General features: G+C 40.7%; 1 protein-coding gene across 2 annotated transcripts in view; it reads left to right on the top strand.

The window, feature by feature from the left end:
- The window catches only part of cep135 (centrosomal protein 135), a 56,451-nt gene that overhangs the window by 18,537 nt on the left and 18,313 nt on the right, over positions 1-19,601 (top strand). For both annotated transcript variants that reach the window (XM_034180493.1, XM_034180492.1), the window contains exons 10-14: positions 2,161-2,390; positions 2,481-2,636; positions 2,716-2,853; positions 10,169-10,243; positions 10,976-11,127. In XM_034180493.1, coding sequence (XP_034036384.1) covers positions 2,161-2,390; positions 2,481-2,636; positions 2,716-2,853; positions 10,169-10,243; positions 10,976-11,127 — 751 coding nt within the window. The remainder of the gene's footprint in view (positions 1-2,160; positions 2,391-2,480; positions 2,637-2,715; positions 2,854-10,168; positions 10,244-10,975; positions 11,128-19,601) is intronic.

The following is a 19,601-nucleotide window of genomic DNA, read 5'->3' as shown; positions in this document are numbered from 1 at the left end:
GCACTCTTAAGGCTATGAAATTGTAATTGTAATTGAAATTAGTAAAAAACAAAAAAAAAAACTAGAAAAGGGGGTGTTCACAATAATAGTAGCATCTGCTGCTGATGCTACAAACTCAGAACTATTATGTTCAAACTGCTTTTTTTTTTTAGCAATCCTGTGAATCACTAAACTAGTATTTAGTTGTATAACCACGCATGATTTCTTCATGATCTGCGAGGCATTAATTTTGTTTGTTTGAAACCAAGATTTTGCTTGTCTACTAGTGTGCTTGGGGTCGTCTTGTTGAATCACCCATTCCAAGGGCATGTCCTCTTCAGCATTAGGCAACATGACCTCTTCAAGTATTTTGACATATCCAAACTGATCCATGATACCTGGTATGCGATATATAGGCCCAACACCATAGTAGGAGAAACATGCCCATATCATGATGCTTGCACCACCATGCTTCACTGTGAACTGTGGCTTGAATTCAGAGTTTGGGGGTCGTCTCACAAACTGTCTGCAGCCCTTGGACCCAAAAAGAACAGTTTTACTCTCATCAGTCTACAAAATATTCCTCCATTTCTCTTTAGGCCAGTTGATGTGTTCTTTGGCAAATTGTAACCTCTTCTGCACGTCTTTTATTTAACAGAGGGACTTTGCGGGGGATTCTTGTAAATAAATTAGCTTCACACAGGCGTCTTCTGTCACAGCACTTACAGGTAACTCCAGACTGTCTTTGATCATCCTGGAGCTGATCAATGGGTGAGCCTTTGCCATTCTGGTTATTCTTCTATCCATTTTGATGGTTGTTTTCTTCCACGCATCTTTTTTTTTTTTTTTTTTGTCCATTTTAAAGCATTGGAGATCATTGTAGATGAACAGCCTAGAATTTTTTGCACCTGCGTATAAGTTTTCCCCTCTTCAATCAACTTTTTAATCAAACTACGCTATTCTTCTGAACAATGTCTTGAACGTTCCATTTTCCTCAGGCTTTCAAAGAGAAAAGCATGTTCAACAGGTGCTGGCTTCATCCTTACATAGGGGACACCTGATTCACACCTGTTTGTTCCACAAAATTGACTGAATGCCACACTACTATTATTGTGAACACCCCCTTTTCTACTTTTTTTTACTAATACCCAACTTCATAGCCTTAAGAGTGTGCATATCATGAATGCTTGGTCTTGTTGGATTTGTGAGAATCTACTGAATCTACTGGTACCTTGTTTCCCATGTAACAATAAGAAATATACTCAAAACCTGGATTAATCTTTTTAGTCACATAGCACTACTATTATTCTGAACACTACTGTATAATATGTGTGTATGTGATGAATTCTGTCCTGAACTCATTTGATCAATATTAACATACGGTAGGTGGCAGTCTGCGAACTTAATTTATACAAAAGAATCTTGGTGTATAGCTGTCAAAGCAGCAACCATATGGTCGAATTTTCCACTGTATTTGGTGAGATATTAGTACCTAACCGGGCTGTGATATGCTTTATTATATCGGCATTTTGAAAGTAGGCATAGTGGCAGTTTATGACTGTAAGATATTAAAATTTCATGCTGTAAAATTTGACATGGACATTTTTAGTCCCTATTTTTAAGAAGCCTCCCGTACGTACTAATGTCAAGGGTTTTTGTGTTTCAGTTAAAGGGGTGAAGATTTGGAACAAATGTCCTGTGGAAATTAGATTATGTAGTTCTTTAGTCTGTTTTAAGAAACATTATAAGAAATTAATAATTTCTGGATATAAAGAAAATCATAATTAAAAAAAAAAAAGATGTATACATTTGTGGATGTATGTATTTAATTTGCTTATTTGTATATATAGGAGTGTGAGCATAAGTGTAATTATATGTTGGACTTGGACTTTTGGGATGGGGTATGAGGGATGGGTAATTTATAAGCTTTGCTTCTTCCCACCCCCTTTTCAGGCACACGGTGTTAAATTTGATCTTGTTTTTTTTTATTTGTTTGATATGTTGTCTTTATGCTGCTGTGTTGTTGCTGAAATAAATAACCTGTTTACTGTTTATTAAGTGTATGAAGAACATGACATTTAGCAGGCCTTGCTGTAAATGTGGGGTGCCTGGTAAAGAATATAAAGCTGTACCACTTTGTTTTATGAGTGTACCACTGTCTCACACATCTCTGTTTAATAGACAAAGAACTGGTCATGGAATTGGAGGCCATGCGGACTCAGCATGGCGTTTGTGGAAGACAGCGGTCCCCATCACGCCTGGATGCCTTTGTCAAAAGCTTAGAGGAAGAGCGGGATTACTACCGCCAGGAAGCTGAGCTGTACAAATGGACCAGAGGGCCTGTGGGCTGGGAGTTAAGCCCAAATCGTAGCCCACTCAGAGGCAGGAGTGTTCAGTCCAGAGCAGCCAAGGTAAGATGAGACAAAGTTTTCCCTGTTGTATCATGTGATTTTTCCAAAAAACTGGAAAGAAAAAAAAAAAAAATCTCATTACTTTTTCAGAAAGGCTTTATGAAGACAGAAGTGTCTGATTTATTAAAGGAACGAGATGAACTGAAGGCTGCTCTGTTGGGTCTTGAGAGACACATGGAAGACATCCAGAATAATGTGACGTCGCTTAGTACTGAGAGAGACAAGTTCAAAGCCCTGTACAAACAGGTAGGTTTAAGAAACATTGTATCAGTAAGATGTGTAATTACTTCACACTTTTAATCATCAAATGTTCTAACTTATTCAGGCTCAAGAGGACTTGAAACTGACCCGTGGTACAGATCTCTCAGCTGATATCTTAAAGCTGAAGGAGGAAAGGAACCAGGCAGAACTGAAGGTTCAACAGATCACCTCTGAAAGAGATGTAATAATGGAGCGATTACAGGTCTAACGACACATTTCTTAGTGTACATGTTTCCCGTGCATCACTTAAATGTCATCAATAACATACTCTTCCTGTAATGCAGTGGTCCCAGGGGACAAGTTGGGACATGCCTATCTCGGCTTTCAATGCTTACCAGCCCAGTGAGTATAAGAGAAATTGTGGAGAGCTGGGCATGCCCCCAACTTGTCCCCTCGCACTCCGAAACGGAGGTGTTCCTTTGTCTCGCTCCATCAGCGAATCGGTCCTGACGCGCGAAGCCTCCGCGCGGCTTTCCATAACAAAATCTCTTGTTAAAAGTGAAATCTGCCGGAAAATGGCTGATGTCCAGCTCTTGTGATAACCAGAGAAATTGATCACGACGGTCCCAGCTCCACACAGCTATCCATTTAGAAATGATGTGGTGTTTTCTGCCTCTCGATGGCGGCTCGAAGCGCGGCGTGCCGTGCGCCATTGTGGGGCGTCCTTAAAGCTGTAGTAACAGTCCTTATTCTCTGTGAAACCCGTAAAACTTTTACCGAAAGCCAGGTAAATTTTTCGAATGGTTTCCAGCTGCTTGTCTCTAACAGTTTCTGGAAAAATTCTGATAGAAAAAAAGCCCAAATCATTCCGCCATTTCCTGACAATGAAAATCCGACGAGGGGGCTGGACCACTCCTACCACAAGGCATGCTCACAGGCAAATTACGCAACCGACAGGCATGGAAAAACTCACGCATGCGCACGAAGGTTCAAGCTTGGCTGACGTAAAAACATATGAATCAAATCCATATAGTTTTTGAAAAAAATAAAAAGGTACGATACTTTTCTCACAGACCTCGTATTTTCATATTTGCACCACCACTGTGTCCATTCCGTTTCAGGTGTACATTTGGAGTGTGTATTTAGCCTGGTTTATGGTGTATGCCTGCAGTAATCTAAATAATACTTTGAAGCACAGTCTGTGTGATATGCTACAGTAGTATTACTACTTCAGTAGATTCTGTGTAATCAACCATGTAGATATCTTAACTCATACATTCTGTAATAATGCATGGCCAAACCTCAGGTTTCAATATTTATACAAACATTTATTCAGTTTTGGTACATTTTTGTAAAGCATAAATTTTCAAAAACCTGCTTAGAGTATTTCAGGTTAGGGTCATAGGGGACTGGAACCTATCTCAACACTCACTGCAGGAAAAGCAGAGAAACACCCTGGACAGGCAGCCAGTATATGATACTGCTGATGCCTAAAGTCACATTCATTCACACTCCTACTCACGTCAGTTCACCGCACCTGCATGTCTTCGGAATTATGTGAAATGGTACATAAATGGTGAACTGCTTATGACTTTGTCTGGGGGACCTGTTCAATCAGAATGTTTTGTTGTTGTTTGTTTTTTTTTTTGTTTTTTTTTTTTCAATTTTAAATACTCTAAACAAACATTTTAACATTTTAGCAAGTTTTATGTTTTCTTTCATTATGTACATTGCATCCAGAAAATATTCACAGCACTTCACTTTTTCCACATTTTATTTTAGCACAATTCCAAAATGGAGTAAATTCATTTTTTCCATCAAAATTCTACTCACAACACCCCATAATGATAACATGAAAAAAGCTATTTTATTTTGTTTTATTTTTGCAAATTTATTAAAATTAAAACTAACAATTCATCATGTACATAAGTATTCACACCCTTTTTCAAATACTTTGTTGATGTACCTTTGGTAGCAATTACAGCCTCAAGTCTTCTTGAATATGATGCCACAATCTTGGTGCCCCCATCTTCAGCAGTTTTGTCCATTCCTCTTTGCAGCACCTCTCAAGCTCCATCAGTTTGGATGGGGAGCGTCGGTGCACAGCCATTTTCAGATCTCTGCAGAGATGTTCAATCAGATTCAGGTCCGGGCTCTGGCTGGGTCACTCGAGGACATTCACAGAGTTGTTCTGAAGTCACGCCTTTGATATCTTGGCTGTGTGCTTAGGGTCATTGTCCTGCTAGAAGATGAACCATCCCCCATTCTGAGGTCATGAGCGCTCTGGCATTGTTATTTCTTCTAAATGACCACATCCTTCTGAGAAATAGACATATATCCAGCACTCAGGACATGCATAACTTTGTGTTAGGCTGCAGTGGTGGGTCTTGAGTGGTTGTATAGAATCTCTACTTCTGCTCAGCACAGCATATATGTTAAAACTGGAGAACCAGCTTTATAACTAAAATGTATACAATGTCGGACTCTGTAGTTTTCTCTGGGCCCCTCCCCAATCGGACCGGGAGTGACATGTTTAGCCGCATGTTCTCCTTGAATTGCTGGCTGTCTGAGTGGTGTCCAAAAAATGAGGTGGGCTTCATAGATAATTGGCAAAGCTTCTGGGGAAAACCTGGTCTTGTTGCTTCTCTCCCCTTGCCATCCCCCCAATACCCCATCCCCGTAGAGACGGTGCCTGCTCCCAGACCACCAATAACCAGCAAAAATCTATTTAAGCATAAAAATTCAAAAAGAAAAAATAATATAGCACCTTCAACTGCACCACAGACTAAAACAATTAAATGTGGTCGATTAAACATTAGGTCTCTCTCTTCTAAGTCCCTGTTAGTAAATTATATAATAATTGATCAACATATTGATTTATTCTGCCTTACAGAAACCTGGTTACAGCAGGATGAATATGTTAGTTTAAATGAGTCAACACCCCCGAGTCACACTAACTGTCAAAATGCTCAAAGCACGGGTCGAGGAGGAGGAGTAGCAGCAATCTTCCACTCCTGCTTATTAATTAAAGACCTAAACAGAGCTTTAATTCATTTGAAAGCTTGACTCTTAGTCTTGTCCATCCAAATGTTTATTTGTTATTATCTATCGTCCACCTGGTCGTTACTTTTCTTTGTGATTTTTCAGACCTTTTGTCTGACTTAGTGCTTAGCTCAGATAAGATAATTATAGTGGGTGATTTTAACATCCACATAGATGCTGAGAATGACAGCCTCAGCACTGCATTTAATCTATTATTAGACTCAGCTGGCTTTGCTGAAAATGTAAATGAGCCCACCCACCACCTTAGCCACACTTTAGATCTTGTTCTGACTTATGGTATGGAAATTGAAGACTTAACAGTATTCCCTGAAAACCCCCTTCTGTCTGATCATTTCTTAATTATATTTACTTTAATGGACTACCCAGCATTGGGGAATAAGTTTCATTACAGTAGAAGTCTTTCTGAAAGCACTGTGACTAGGTTTAAGGATATGATTCCTTCTTTATGTTCTTCAATACCATATACCAACACAGTGCAGAGTAGCTACCTAAACTCTGTGAGTGAGATAGATTATCTCGTCAATAGCTTTACATCCTCAATGAGCACAACTTTGGATGCTGTAGCTCCTCTGAAAAAGAGAGCCTTAAATCAGAAGTGCCTGACTCCATGGTATAACCCACAAACTCGCAGCTTAAAGCAGATAACCCGTAAGCTGGAGAGGAAATGGCGTCTCACTAATTTAGAAGATCTTCATTTAGCCTGGAAAAAGAGTCTGTTGCTCTATAAAAAAAGCCCTCCGTAAAGCTAGGACATCTTACTATTCATCACTAATTGAAGAAAATAAGAACAACCCCGGGTTTCTTTTTAGCACTGTAGCCAGGCTGACAAAGAGTCAGAGCTCTATTGCGCCGAGTATTCCTTTAACTGTAACTAGTAATGACTTCATGACTTTCTTTGCAAATAAAATTTTAACTATTAGAGAAAAAGTTATTCATAACCATCCCAAAGACATATCTTTATGTTCGACTGCTTTCAGTAATGCTGGTATTTGGTTAGACTCTTTCTCTCCGATTGTTCTGTCTGAGTTACTTTCATTAGTCACTTCCTCCAAACCATCAACATGTCTATTAGACCCCATTCCTACCAGGCTGCTCAAGGAAGCCCTACCGTTAATTAATGCTTTGATCTTAAATTTGATCAATCTATCTTTATTTGTTGGCTATGTACCACAGGCTTTTAAGGTGGCAGTAATTAAACCATTACTTAAAAAGCCATCACTTGACCCAGCTATCTTAGCTAATTATAGGCCAATCTCCAACCTTCCTTTTCTCTCAAAAATTCTTGAAAGGGTAGTTGTAAAACAGCTAACTGATCATCTGCAGAGGAATGGTCTATTTGAAGAGTTTCAGTCAGGTTTCAGAATTCATCATAGTACAGAAACAGCATTAGTGAAGGTTACAAATGATCTTCTTATGGCCTCAGACAGTGGACTCATCTCTGTGCTCATCCTGTTAGACCTCAGTGCTGCTTTTGATACTGTTGACCATAAAATTTTATAACAGAGATTAGAACATGCCATAGGTATTAAAGGCACTGCGCTGCAGTGGTTTGAATCATATTTATCTAATAGATTACAATTTGTTCATATAAATGGGGAGTCTTCTTCACGGACTAAGGTTAATTATGGAGTTACACAAGGTTCTGTGCTAGGACTGATTTTATTAACTTTATACATGCTTCCCTTAGGCAGTATTATTAGAAAGCATTGCTTAAATTTTCATTGTTACGCAGATGATACCCACCTTTATCTATCCATGAAGCCAGAGGACACACACCAATTAGTTAAACTGCAGGAATGTCTTTCAGACATAAAGGCAAGGATGACCTCTAATTTCCTCTTTTTAAATTCAGATAAAACTGAAGTTATTGTACTTGGCCCCACAAATCTTAGAAACATGGTGTCTAACCAGATCCTTACTCTGGATGGCATTACCCTGACCTCCAGTAATACTGTGAGAAATCTTGGAGTCATTTTTGATCAGGATATGTCCTTCAATGCGCATATTAAGCAAATATGTAGGACTGCTTTTTTGCATTTGTGCAATATCTCTCAAATTAGAAAGGTCTTGTCTCAGAGTGATGCTGAAAAGCTAATTCATGCATTTATTTCTTCTAGGCTGGACTATTGTAATTCATTATTATCAGGTTGTCCTTAAAGTTCCCTGAAAAGCCTTCAGTTAATTCAAAATGCTGCAGCTAGAGTACTGACAGGGACTAGAAGGAGAGAGCATATTTCACCCATATTGGCTTCTCTTCATTGGCTCCCTGTTAATTCCAGAATAGAATTTAAAATTCTTCTTCTTACTTATAAGGTTTTGAATAATCAGGTCTATGGATGGGTATTGATAAGATTTTATCGATATTGATGCCATTATCGATTCTGCTTATTGATCCGATTCCTTATTGATTCCCTTATCGATACCTCGTGAATTTTGTACTAAAAGTAGGCTTTACAGGTTTTCTATGTATTTCCTTGAGTCTTAAAGTAAATAAATATGAAATTAGTCACTGTATCCTTGATCTCTGGACATAAATAAAAATAAACAAAACTGTGTTTCGCTTTGAAGTTATTAATTCAGACTGAATTCTATCTTTCTATCTTGACTTGTCAGAGAGCCGCGCAATGTTTGGGGCTGTGTGAACAGAACGGAGGATGATTCTCGTTTCTTTCTCGCAACGAGACAGGAGTCCCAGTTAGTAACTTTAATCCGCACAAAAGTGAATCACAACTCATATTCAGGGATGAAAGTGGTGAAAAACAAAAAAAGCTGAAACCCAAAATTACCCCCCAACACCACCTGCACGAAAATGTTTCAATTCTAGAAGCTCTGAAATACAATCAGGGACTATTCCAGACAATAAACTGGAGTGAGTGCAGAATCCATTTAGGTGAGAAAAAAAATACAACTTTCCTTATTTGGATTCATTCTAGTAGTATTCTGCTCTTACTAGGATGCAGCAGTTTCTAGTTTGGCAGATAGTTCTGGAGGAAATCACTGAAGAAATTAAAAACTGAAAATATGGTTTGACCGAAACAAACTGTCATTAAACTTAAATAAGACAGGGATGAAATGGAGGTGTAAGAGTCACTAGGTGTTCACAGGAAACATTTATTTCTGTATGTATTTATTTATTTATGTTAGTTGCTATTATATATTTTCTGTTGTGTTTCTATTCAGGTTCTTTTTGTCTCTTTCTCTAAAATTGTATATAATAATCATTAGATTATTAATATATAAGCAAAAATAAATTTAAGGAATATTACAATTTGAAAACAAATGCACCCGAACGTGATGACGGCTGCAATTGCTAAATGCTAATTTTTAACATTGAAAATGCCTTAGACATGCTAACGCGTTAGCATCGCTCCCGTTTTTAAGTTATAAAATACATCTATCAACTGTTTCAGAAGACCATAACAGGTCGGTTTAACATAGAAAAGGTAAATAATACTCAGACGTATGCTCTTTAGGGTTTTAGCGGGGGAAAATTAAGCGAAAGAAAGACATAAACAAAGCAATCGACCGAAGCATTGCTTCAATCTGCGAACCACGCTTCGATTGGTTCAAGGTTCAAAGAAAAGCCGCGCTGCAGAAAAGTTGATTAAGGACCTGCTGCACGGTCTGTAATCAATGTAGAGAAATGATCATTTTCCTGACAAACACCCGCCAAAACAACGGCCACTCTGAAGGACCGATAACAGAATCGTTAAGCACAAAGCTTATTGATGTCGGTGGATCGAATCATTTCTTAACGATACCCGAAAGGAACCGGTTCTCGATACCCATCCCTAATCAGATCCCATCTTATCTTAAGGACCTCATAGTACCATATCACCCCAATAGAGCGCTTCGCTCTCAGACTGCAGGCTTACTTGTAGTTCCTAGGGTTTGTAAGAGTAGAATGGGAGGCAGAGCCTTCAGCTTTCAGGCTCCTCTCCTGTGGAACCAGCTCCCAATTCAGATTAGGGAGACAGACACCCTCTCTACTTTTAAGATTAAGCTTAAAACTTTCCTTTTTGAAAAAGCTTATAGTTAGGGCTGCATCAGGTGACCCTGAACCATCCCTTAGTTATGCTGCTATAGACTTAGACTGCTGGGGGGTTTCCCATGATGCACCCAGTGTTTCTTTTTATTCACCTCTTTTTGCTCTGTATGCACCACTCTACTTTTAATCATTGGTGATTGATCTCTGCTCTCTTCCACAGCATGTCTTTTTCCTGATTCTCTCCCCTCAGCCCCAACCAGTCCCAGCAGAAGACGGCCCCTCCCTGAGCCTGGTTCTGCTGGAGGTTTCTTCCTGTTAAAAGGCAGTTTTCCTTCCCACTGTCGTCAAGTGCTTGCTCATAGGGGGTCGTTTTGACCGTTGGGGTTTTTCTGTAATTATTGTATGGCTTTTGCCTTACTATATAAAGCACCTTGGGGCGACTGTTTGTTGTGATTTGGCGCTATATAAATAAAATTGATTTGATTTGATGTGTCAAATATGAAAAATCCTTCAAATGTGTCAACAGGCTGCCCAAGCTTCAGTTCTTCCAGGCAGAGAAGAGGATAGAAGGACTCTTGACCTAGAGAACGCCATTCAGAGTGTAAGATGAGTTACAGCTCTTAATTGTAATCTGTATATAGTTATTGAGCATTGTAGTCTATTAAGCTACAGTCTCATTAGCTAGAAATGGCGGCAACAAGCACCTGGTTTTGTAACTTGATGGGTGTGCACACTACTTCTCAGTAAGATGTCTTGCGCATCACTTCAGTGGTTTTGGTAAATGGACTGCATTTATATAGCGCTTTTCCTTCTACATCAGACGCTGAAAGTGCTTTACAATAATGCCACACATTCACCCCAATGTTAGGGGGCCCAATGCCATTTACCATTTATTTCAGTGGTTTTAAATGTTTACAAAAACAGTGTTTTTAGATTTAGAAGTGTTTTTTTTTCACTCTAACTTTTCCAAAATATATGAGAAATATATTAATTTATACAGGAATAAGTTGTTTCGGAGTGTATTCATGTTGTATTATTTTGTTCGAGTGAGCAGCCAGCTGACGTTAAACTGCCTGTTGACTGAGTGGCAGTCGCCGTGTTCGCCACTCAGTATTTGCCTAAAATAGGTTTTAGGTCTGTTTTGGCCCCGCCTAGCTGGCGGCAGAGGAACTGTTGTTTGTTGCCGCTGCAAAACAGCCAATCTGATTGAAAATGAATGGCGAGTTGTCTCTGTCGCTTGCAGCTAATGCGCCCGTGCCTTTGGAGTACTTTCTAAATGCTCACTACTACATGTATTGACCTGCTGCTTTTGTGTGTGTGTGTTGAGGTTTAGTTGGAGCGAGAGAGAGCAGAGCTGCAGTCACAGGTGCGGCTGCTGAAGGACAGTAGAGATGCTGTGGAGGGGGACCTGAGAACTCAGTCAGTTGCTTTGGTCCAGAATAATGAAGAGATGGCCCGGCAAAAGGCAGAGTCAAATGCTCTGAGGTTTGTCTTAACACTATATCAAATAATTGCAGTTGTAATTTGATTGCTAAAATAAAAAAACAAACCTCTCATTAAATCAAATGTTTTCATTTATTGTAGTTCAATTAAAATTTATCATAAATCTTATAATTGTGAGTGTTGATATATTGAATCACCAGATTAACTCAGATTACACACAAATGAGGTATATTGTAAATCATTTTAACTATAATCTATACAACCCCTGGCAAAAATTATGGAATCACTGGCCTCGGAGGATGTTCATTCAGTTGTTTAATTTTGTAGGAAAAAAGCAGATCACAGACATGACACAAAACTAAAGTCATTTCAAATGGCAACTTTCTGGCTTTAAGAAACACTATAAGAAATCAGGAAAAAAAATTGTGGCAGTCATTAACGGTTACTTTTTTAGACCAAGCAGAGGGAAAAAAAAATATGGAATCACTCAATTCTGAGGAAAAAATTATGGAATCATGAAAAACAAAAGAACGCTCCAACACATCACTAGTATTTTGTTGCACCACCTCTGGCTTTTATAACAGCTTGCAGTCTCTGAGGCATGGACTTAATGAGTGACAAACAGTACTCCTCATCAATCTGGCTCCAACTTTCTCTGATTGCTGTTGTCAGATCAGCTTTGCAGGTTGGAGCCTTGTCATGGACCATTTTCTTTAACTTGCACCAAAGATTTTCAATTGGATTAAGATCCGGACTGTTTGCAGGCCATAACATTGACCCTATGTGTCTTTTTGCAAGGAATGTTTTCACAGTTTTTGCTCTATGGCAAGATGCATTATCATCTTGAAAAAATGATTTCACCATCCCCAAACATCCTTTCAATTGATGGGATAAGAAAAGTGTCCAAAATATCAACGTAAACTTGTGCATTTATTGATGATGTAATGACAGCCATCTCCCCAGTGCCTTTACCTGACATGCAGCCCCATATCATCAATGGCTGGAAATTTACATGTTCTCTTCAGGGAGTCATCTTTATAAATCTCATTGGAACAGCACCAAACAAAAGTTCCAGCATCATCACCTTGCCCAATGCAGATTGGAGATTCATCACTGAATATGACTTTCATCCAGTCATCCACAGATCACAATTGCTTCTCCTTAGCCCATTGTAACCTTGTTTTTTTTTCTGTTTAAGTGTTAATGATGGCTTTCGTTTAGCTTTTCTGTATGTAAATCCCATTTCCTTTAGGCGGTTTCTTACAGTTCGGTCACAGACGTTGACTCCAGTTTCCTCTCATTTGTTCCTCATTTGTTTTGTTGTGCATTTTCGATTTTTGAGACATATTGCTTTAAGTTTTCTGTCTTGACGCTTTGTCTTCCTTTGTCTACCAGTATATTTGCCTTTAACAAACTTCCCATGTTGTTTGTATTTGGTCCAGAGTTTAGACACAGCTGACTGTGAACAACTAACATCTTTTGCAACATTGCGTGATGATTTACCTTCTTTTAAGAGTTTGATAATCCTCTCCTTTGTTTCAATTGACATCTCTCGTGTTGGAGCCATGATTCATGTCAGTCCACTTGGTGCAACAGCTCTCCAAGGTGTGATCACTCCTTTTTAGATGCAGACTAACGAGCAGATCTGATTTGATGCAGGTGTTAGTTTTGAAGATGAAAATTTACAGGGTGATTCCATAATTTATTCTTCAGAATTGAGTGAGTCCATATTTTTTCCCTCTGCTTGGTCTAAAAAAGTTTGTTATAGTGTTTCTTAAAGCCAGAAAGTTGCCAATTGAAATGACTTTATTTTTGTGTCATGTCTGTGATCTGCTTTTTTCTACAAAATTAAACAACTGAATGAACATCCTCCGAGGCCGGTGATTCCATAATTATTGCCAGGGGTTGTAGAATACATATTCATTTTCAAAGCTTCAGTAGTAATAAGTAGATCAAGTACAAGCTGCATTTCAGCTCTTTCAAGAAAGGACAAATGAACCGAAAGCAATGAGAATGAACTCTCCAGACACCAGGTACAAGCCAGTTCTGGGACCATATGTGCTAAATATATGATAAGATAAAACTGGATATGACATGTTATCGCTTGTAAAATGTTGGCTCTGTCACGGTGGTTCTTCTTACTTTTGTCTTCTTATTTGCTTGGGGTTGTTGGTTTAAAAGAAAATACTAAAACATAATTTTCCAAATTTTAATACAAAGAAGCTTGGATATTCATTTATTTTATATACCCGCTTATTCTATTTAAGGGTCATTGGAGAGTCTCAGCCTATCCCAGTGGTCACTGGGTTATAGTGTGGATACACCCTGGACGGTCAGCCAGTCTGTTGCAGGAACTCGTATACACAAATAAATGCATTCATACATATGGTTAAGTTCAAGTTTCCCGTTTGCTTATCCTGTATATCTTTGCAAGTGTGAGGAAGCCAGAACACCCGGAGTGAACCCACACAAACTCAATACAGAAGGAATCAGGTGTGAAGTGGTCCCAGGACCCTCTTGCTGTGAGGCAACAGTGCTAACTACCAAGCCACCGTACTGCCAGCCTGGAAGAAGTGGGGGGGCAATATACGCACACACGTTGAGCTGTTTTGTTTTGACCTCACTTATTTGGTCAGTAAATGTTTTTGGGAGCAGTAACTGGTGTGCTGACATTTTCTGCTTTTGATCAGTTTGTCAGCACCCAGTGTTTCTTTGGTTTGGATGTGCATGCCTTGGGAAACTTTCATTGTTTTGTACATTGACAGAGCACAGATTAGATTTGTGTTCTCTGTGAGGAAGAAAAACAGCCATTAATGTTTCCTTTTGCTCAGCTCTATGTCAAACCATCTGTTAAATATTTTTGTTATGAAAGTACCTTGCTTTAATAACTTCCATTGATAAATCACAAATGTGGGGGTATTGTGCACAAATTGATATTTTGCGCTGAACCGCTGGTTTGCTGCTTTTACACATAACGACAAGTCACGAATTCCACGAAGTATGCATTCTTGGCCGCTGATCACGAATGTGATTTGAGGCGTCAGGTGTCATCAGGAGCTGTTGCAACTTGTTACCACGTGTTACGATTAATGGCACGTGTTGCTGGCGAATTATCAGGAACCATTGCGCATGGTCAAGAATAATGTCCTTCAGCATATTGCATCAATGAAACTGAATGTGGTGCAGCAGGGTTTAATTGTGTGCATGTCAGAAGAACGCTGTCACGCTCTATTAAGGCTCACCACTAATCAAGATGGATCAACACGCTCAGTTGCGACCTCCACGACATGAGGCAAAGTGAGGGTGGTGCGTGACAAAGATTTTTTTTTTTTGACAGCCAAAAACATGCTCCACGAAAATCAGAATCAGAAGAAGTTCATTGCCATTGCCAGTGAACAGGATTCAGAGACTAGGAATTTGCTTCGATACAATGGTGCAACATTAAACAGAGAGCAATATAAAATGCTAAGATAAAATATACAATATGTGCCAAAATAAGACAAAATATAAGATGAAAAATGACATATGAATTATGAAAGGCTGTGTGCAACCGAAAAACAGAAAGAAAGAGTAACAGAAAAAAACAGTGCAGTGGGAGGAGTGCAATTAAAACCAAAGTACATTGTCTAAAGTGACCCGTGATAAAATGATAAAGAGTTAAGGTTAAGGTGACTGAGTTATGAGGAGTTCATGAGTCTAACGGCAGAGGTGAAGAAACTGTTCTTATGGCGGGAGGTTCTGGTCCAGATGGACCGTAGCCTCCTGCCCGAGGGGAGTGGTTTGAATAGACCGTGTGCAGGGTGAGAAGGCTCAGCTGTGATCCGACGTGCTCGGCCCAGAGTTCTGGAGATGTGCAGGTCGTGGAGAGATGGAAGGCTACAGCCGATCACCTTCTCAGCAGAGGCCACAATGCGCTGCAGTCTGTGTCTGTCCCTGGCTGTGGCCCCGGCATACCACACTGTGATGGAGGAGCAGAGGATGGACTCGATGATGGCCGTGTAGAACTGCACCATCAGCTGGACAGGCAGCTTGGCCTTCTTCAGCTGCCGCAGGAAGTACATCCTCTGCTGGGCCTTCTTGATGAGGGAGCTGATGGTTGACTCCCACTTGAGGTCCTGGGTGATGGTGGTGCCAAGGAAGCGGTGACAGTCCACAGTGGTGATGGGGCTGTTGGTGAGGGCGGGGGGGGGCTGTGGCTTTCCTGAAGTCCACGATCATCTCCACTGTTTTCTGGGCATTGAGCTCAAAGTTGTTGCAGCTACACCAGGTCACCAGCCGGTCCACCTCCCTCCTGTAGGCAGACTCATCCCCATCCGAAATGAGTCCGATGAGGGTGGTGTCATCCGCAAACTTGATGAGCTTTACGGAGTCGTGGCTGGAGGTGCAGCAGTTAGTGTGCAGGGAGAAGAGCAGAGGGGAAAGGACACAGTCCTGTGGATATCCTGTGCTGAGAACCCGAGTGTTCGAGACATTCTTTCCCAGCCTCACATGCTGACTCGGTCCGTCAGGAAGTCTGTGATCCACCAGCAGGTGGAGTCGGGCACGTGGAACAGAGAAAGCTTGTCCTGGAGCAAAGCCGGAAGGATGGTGTTGAATGCAGAGCTGAAGTCCACAAACAGGATCCTAGGTTCCTGCGGAGTCCAGGTGCTGCAGGATGGAGTGCAGGTCCAGGTTTATGGTGTCGTCTGCAGACCTGTTGGCTCCGTAGGCAAACTGCAGGGGATCCAGGAGGGGGTCGGTGATGGACTTCAGGTGGGATAAAACCAGGCGTTCGAAGGTCTTCATGACTACAGACATGAGAGCCACAGGCCTGTAGTCATTAAGTCCAGTGATGCGTGGTTTCTTGGGCACTGGAACTATAATGGAGGACTTGAAGCAGACTGGAACATGGCATGACTCCAGGGAGGTGTTGAAGATCCCCTTGAAGACTGGGGCCAGCTCATCAGCACAGTGTCTCAGGGTGGCAGGAGAGACACAGTCTGGGCCCAGGGCCTTACGTGGATTCATCCTTTTGAAGTGTCTTCTCACATCCTCCTCTTGGACGGAGAGGGCAACGGGGGGAGGGGGGAGGACAGTGGTGAGAGGGGAGAGGTCCATGGTGTTTGAATATCCAATTGTGTGGGGGGTGGGGAGGTGTGAGTCCTTGTCTTCAAAGCGTGAATAGAAGACGTTCAGGTCGTTGGCCAGCTTCAGGTTGTCAATAGAACGAGGTGCTTTGGGCTTGTAGTTGGTGATCTCTTTCAACCCCCTCCACACAGAGGCTGAGTCGTTGGCAGAGAACCTTTGCTGCAGACGTGAACTGTACATGGATTTAGCCTTTGCCACCTCCTTGCTAAATCTGTACTTTGCACCTCTATAGCTGTCTCTGTCTCCTTCTCTGAAAGCCACCTGTTTCTGCTGACGGAGCTGCTGGAGTTTAGGTGTGAACCAGGGCTTGTCATTGTTATATCTCACCCTGGTGCGCTGTGGGATGATGCTGTCTTCACAGAAATGCATATATGACATTACAGTGTCCGTGTAGTCATCTAGACTGTCTGTTGAAGCCTCAAACATATCCCAATCCGTAGTGCCCAAGCACGCGCGTAGCTCCTCCACAGCTTCATTGCTCCACACTTTAGATGTTCTCACAACAGGTTTAGAGAGTTTTAGTCTCTGTCTGTATGCGGGAATCAAGTGGACCATCACGTGATCTGAGAGTCCCAAAGCTGCACGGGCCACCGCGCGGTACGCACCACTCACTGTCGTGTAACAATGATCTAACGTGCTCCCTTCTCTGGTCGGGCATTTAACAAACTTTGTATTTTGGTAATTCCTCACTGAGATTCCCTTTGTTAAAATCACCGAGAATTATAACAAGAGAGTCCGGAAAGTCTCTCTCCACGCTCATAATCTGATCCGCGAGCGCGCGCTCGGCCTCGTGCATGTCCGCGCTCGGTGGAATATACACAGAGCAAAGTATGAAAGAGTTAAACTCATGTGGAGAGTAGAACAGTCTGCAGTTTATGAGATATTCCAGAGAGAGACAGCAGTGTTGGGAGATCACAGTCACATCGAAGCACCAGGCATTGTTGATATAGAAGCAGAGTTCTCCCCCTCTAGTTATTCCACCAGAGAGTGCTCGGTCTCTGTCTGCGCGGAGGAGTTGGAATCCCTCTAGTTGGAGCGTGCAGTCCGGTGTCTGTGCATTTAACCACGTCTCCGTGAAGCACAGTACACAAGATGAGGAGAAATCTCTATTCTTCATCATCAGCAGTGCCAGCTCATCCATCTTGTTGTGGAGTGAGCGGACGTTGGAGAGAAATATCCCAGGTAGGGGCGTGCGCGTGCCCCTTTGTCTGAGGCGCACGAGAGTTCCAGCTCGTTTTCCTCTCCACCGGCGTCTCACTCTTTTGGCCAAAAAGTGAACCAGTTCAGCTGCAATCACGAAAATCACGAATATCACGCACCAACACACACTATTAAGAAACCTATTCAGATGCGTTAAGTCACGTTAAGAATGTCAGGAATCCCAGTGAGAATAAGACAAATATGACATTCGTAACTTGTCCTGCCTTTGTGTAAACACAGCATTAGGCTTTAAAGTCTTTATCTTGTGTGGGTGCTAATATATCTGATAAAAGTCAAACCAGATTATGACAGAAAAATGCACCACAGATCAATTGCCATTTTATCCATAATCATTACATAACACTGGGGACCAACTTTGAGCTAGTTGAAGGTCAGTCCACTGCGTCTGCTGCCTGTTTGTTTCATGCTCGGACTTAGGACAGCACATCAATCCAGGTTGCTTTTTGTATTCAGGAAATAAGATCGAATCACACAAAGTATGATAAATACATACCTTGAGAAATGCATCCCACTGAGTTCACACACAGAAGCCATGTAGAATATCATTATTGCTCCGGTTCCAAAGTCGTTTGCCCCAAAAAAAATCCAAATTATAAGAGCACGATAGTCAGTAAAGATCCAGTTGGTGATCCAGTTTGTGTTGCTTCCATCTGTCCTGTCCATCTCTACAGTCATTGATTCGGTAAGCAGGTTAATGCCATTTGGCACCAAAAATAAAGCACAATACATCAAAACTTTCCCAATTCTTCATTTATTTAGAATTGTTGCCTCATTTGACATTTCATTTACCAGATATATACACTTTAAGCATCATTTATCACTGACAGCTCATTTAACACCTCTCTGACATATGTAACAGAAATAATCTGCCCCCTCAGATGCTGTAATTTTACCTCACAGGGTTCTCCCCAGAAATTTTTAGTATAGCAGTGCTGTTGACAAGTATCACCTGCAGCGGTGCATATTTTTTACTGGTTTTAGATGCATTGAAAGCAAGAATAATAGACAAAAAATAATGACACTTATGTTGTAATATCAGAGTTCTTTTTTGCATGTTTCTAAGTTGATAAAAGAAATAATGTTGAAAAGTTTAAAAACACAATATTTCATGGACATAGTATTTGCCCTCTTCTTCAGAAATGACACACTGTATTGTACCAGGCAGAATTTTTGTCATGTTGACACTTTAGTTTTTTGTTGTTGTTTTTTACATTTTTTTGAGTGGGATTGCATACTTTTTAAAAACAATATAACCCCTAATTGTCTGAACCTAAACTGATTTGATTGTCAAATCAGAATCGAATTTATTGCCAAGTAAGTTCTCACATGAAAGTAATTTGAATTTTAAAGTGATAATATCAGATGTATGTTTTAGTTTTAAAGTAATGCACTAATTTTGAAGGTTTTAGTGTGGACATGCTGTGCCCAGCAGTGCATTATTGGTAATGTCAGTACATTCACGACAGAAGAAATGCATTTGAGACGCTCTGATCAGGCTCCACACGGACAACAGCATAAAACTCTTTGTATATTGTGCCTAAAACTCTTGTGAATATATTCTCTGGGTTTATAGATGTTGTTATTGTTTGTTTTATGTAGAAATGCCAGAAGAAGCTCAGGTTAGTTCTGCATTATTTTCAGTTGGAATCGAACAGCAATCGATTCCTGTTTGCTCTTTAGAGTCCTGCTTATGTCAAACACTGTCTGTCATCTTTGTTCTAGAGTAATATATATGTCTGAAATTCAGTTTGCGTTTATTAAATTCCACGCATCTTAAACGTAGCAGACGCGGATTATCTGGAATTTTGTTTTGGCAAGTTTTCATGGTCTCTACTGCCATCTACTGGCCAGTAGTGTTCATGGCAGTATTTGCCTTAAAGCTGGTCAGACACTGTAAGATATTTTCAATCATTGTACTCGGCTCCAGCTCAAACTGTACAACAAAACCGCACGGTGTAAAAGTTCAGAGCGCACGATTTATGTTCTCACACTACACAGCCCGATGCTCTGATGCAATCTGGCTGATCACATTGTGCGTTCAAAAACCACACCTCGGACTCATGTTTCCAGAAGCAAAACGTAAACAGAAGCTTTTTTTTTTTTTCAAACTTTATTTACATTTCTTATTTTTACTAAAACTCTCGATGGGAGACATCAAAGTCTTAACA

Source organism: Thalassophryne amazonica, chromosome 10 (genome assembly GCF_902500255.1).
Source record: "Thalassophryne amazonica chromosome 10, fThaAma1.1, whole genome shotgun sequence".
NCBI classification, from domain to species: Eukaryota; Metazoa; Chordata; class Actinopteri; order Batrachoidiformes; family Batrachoididae; genus Thalassophryne; species Thalassophryne amazonica.
Note: the sequence above shows the minus strand (reverse complement) of the source record. Positions and strands in the feature narration are given on the sequence as shown.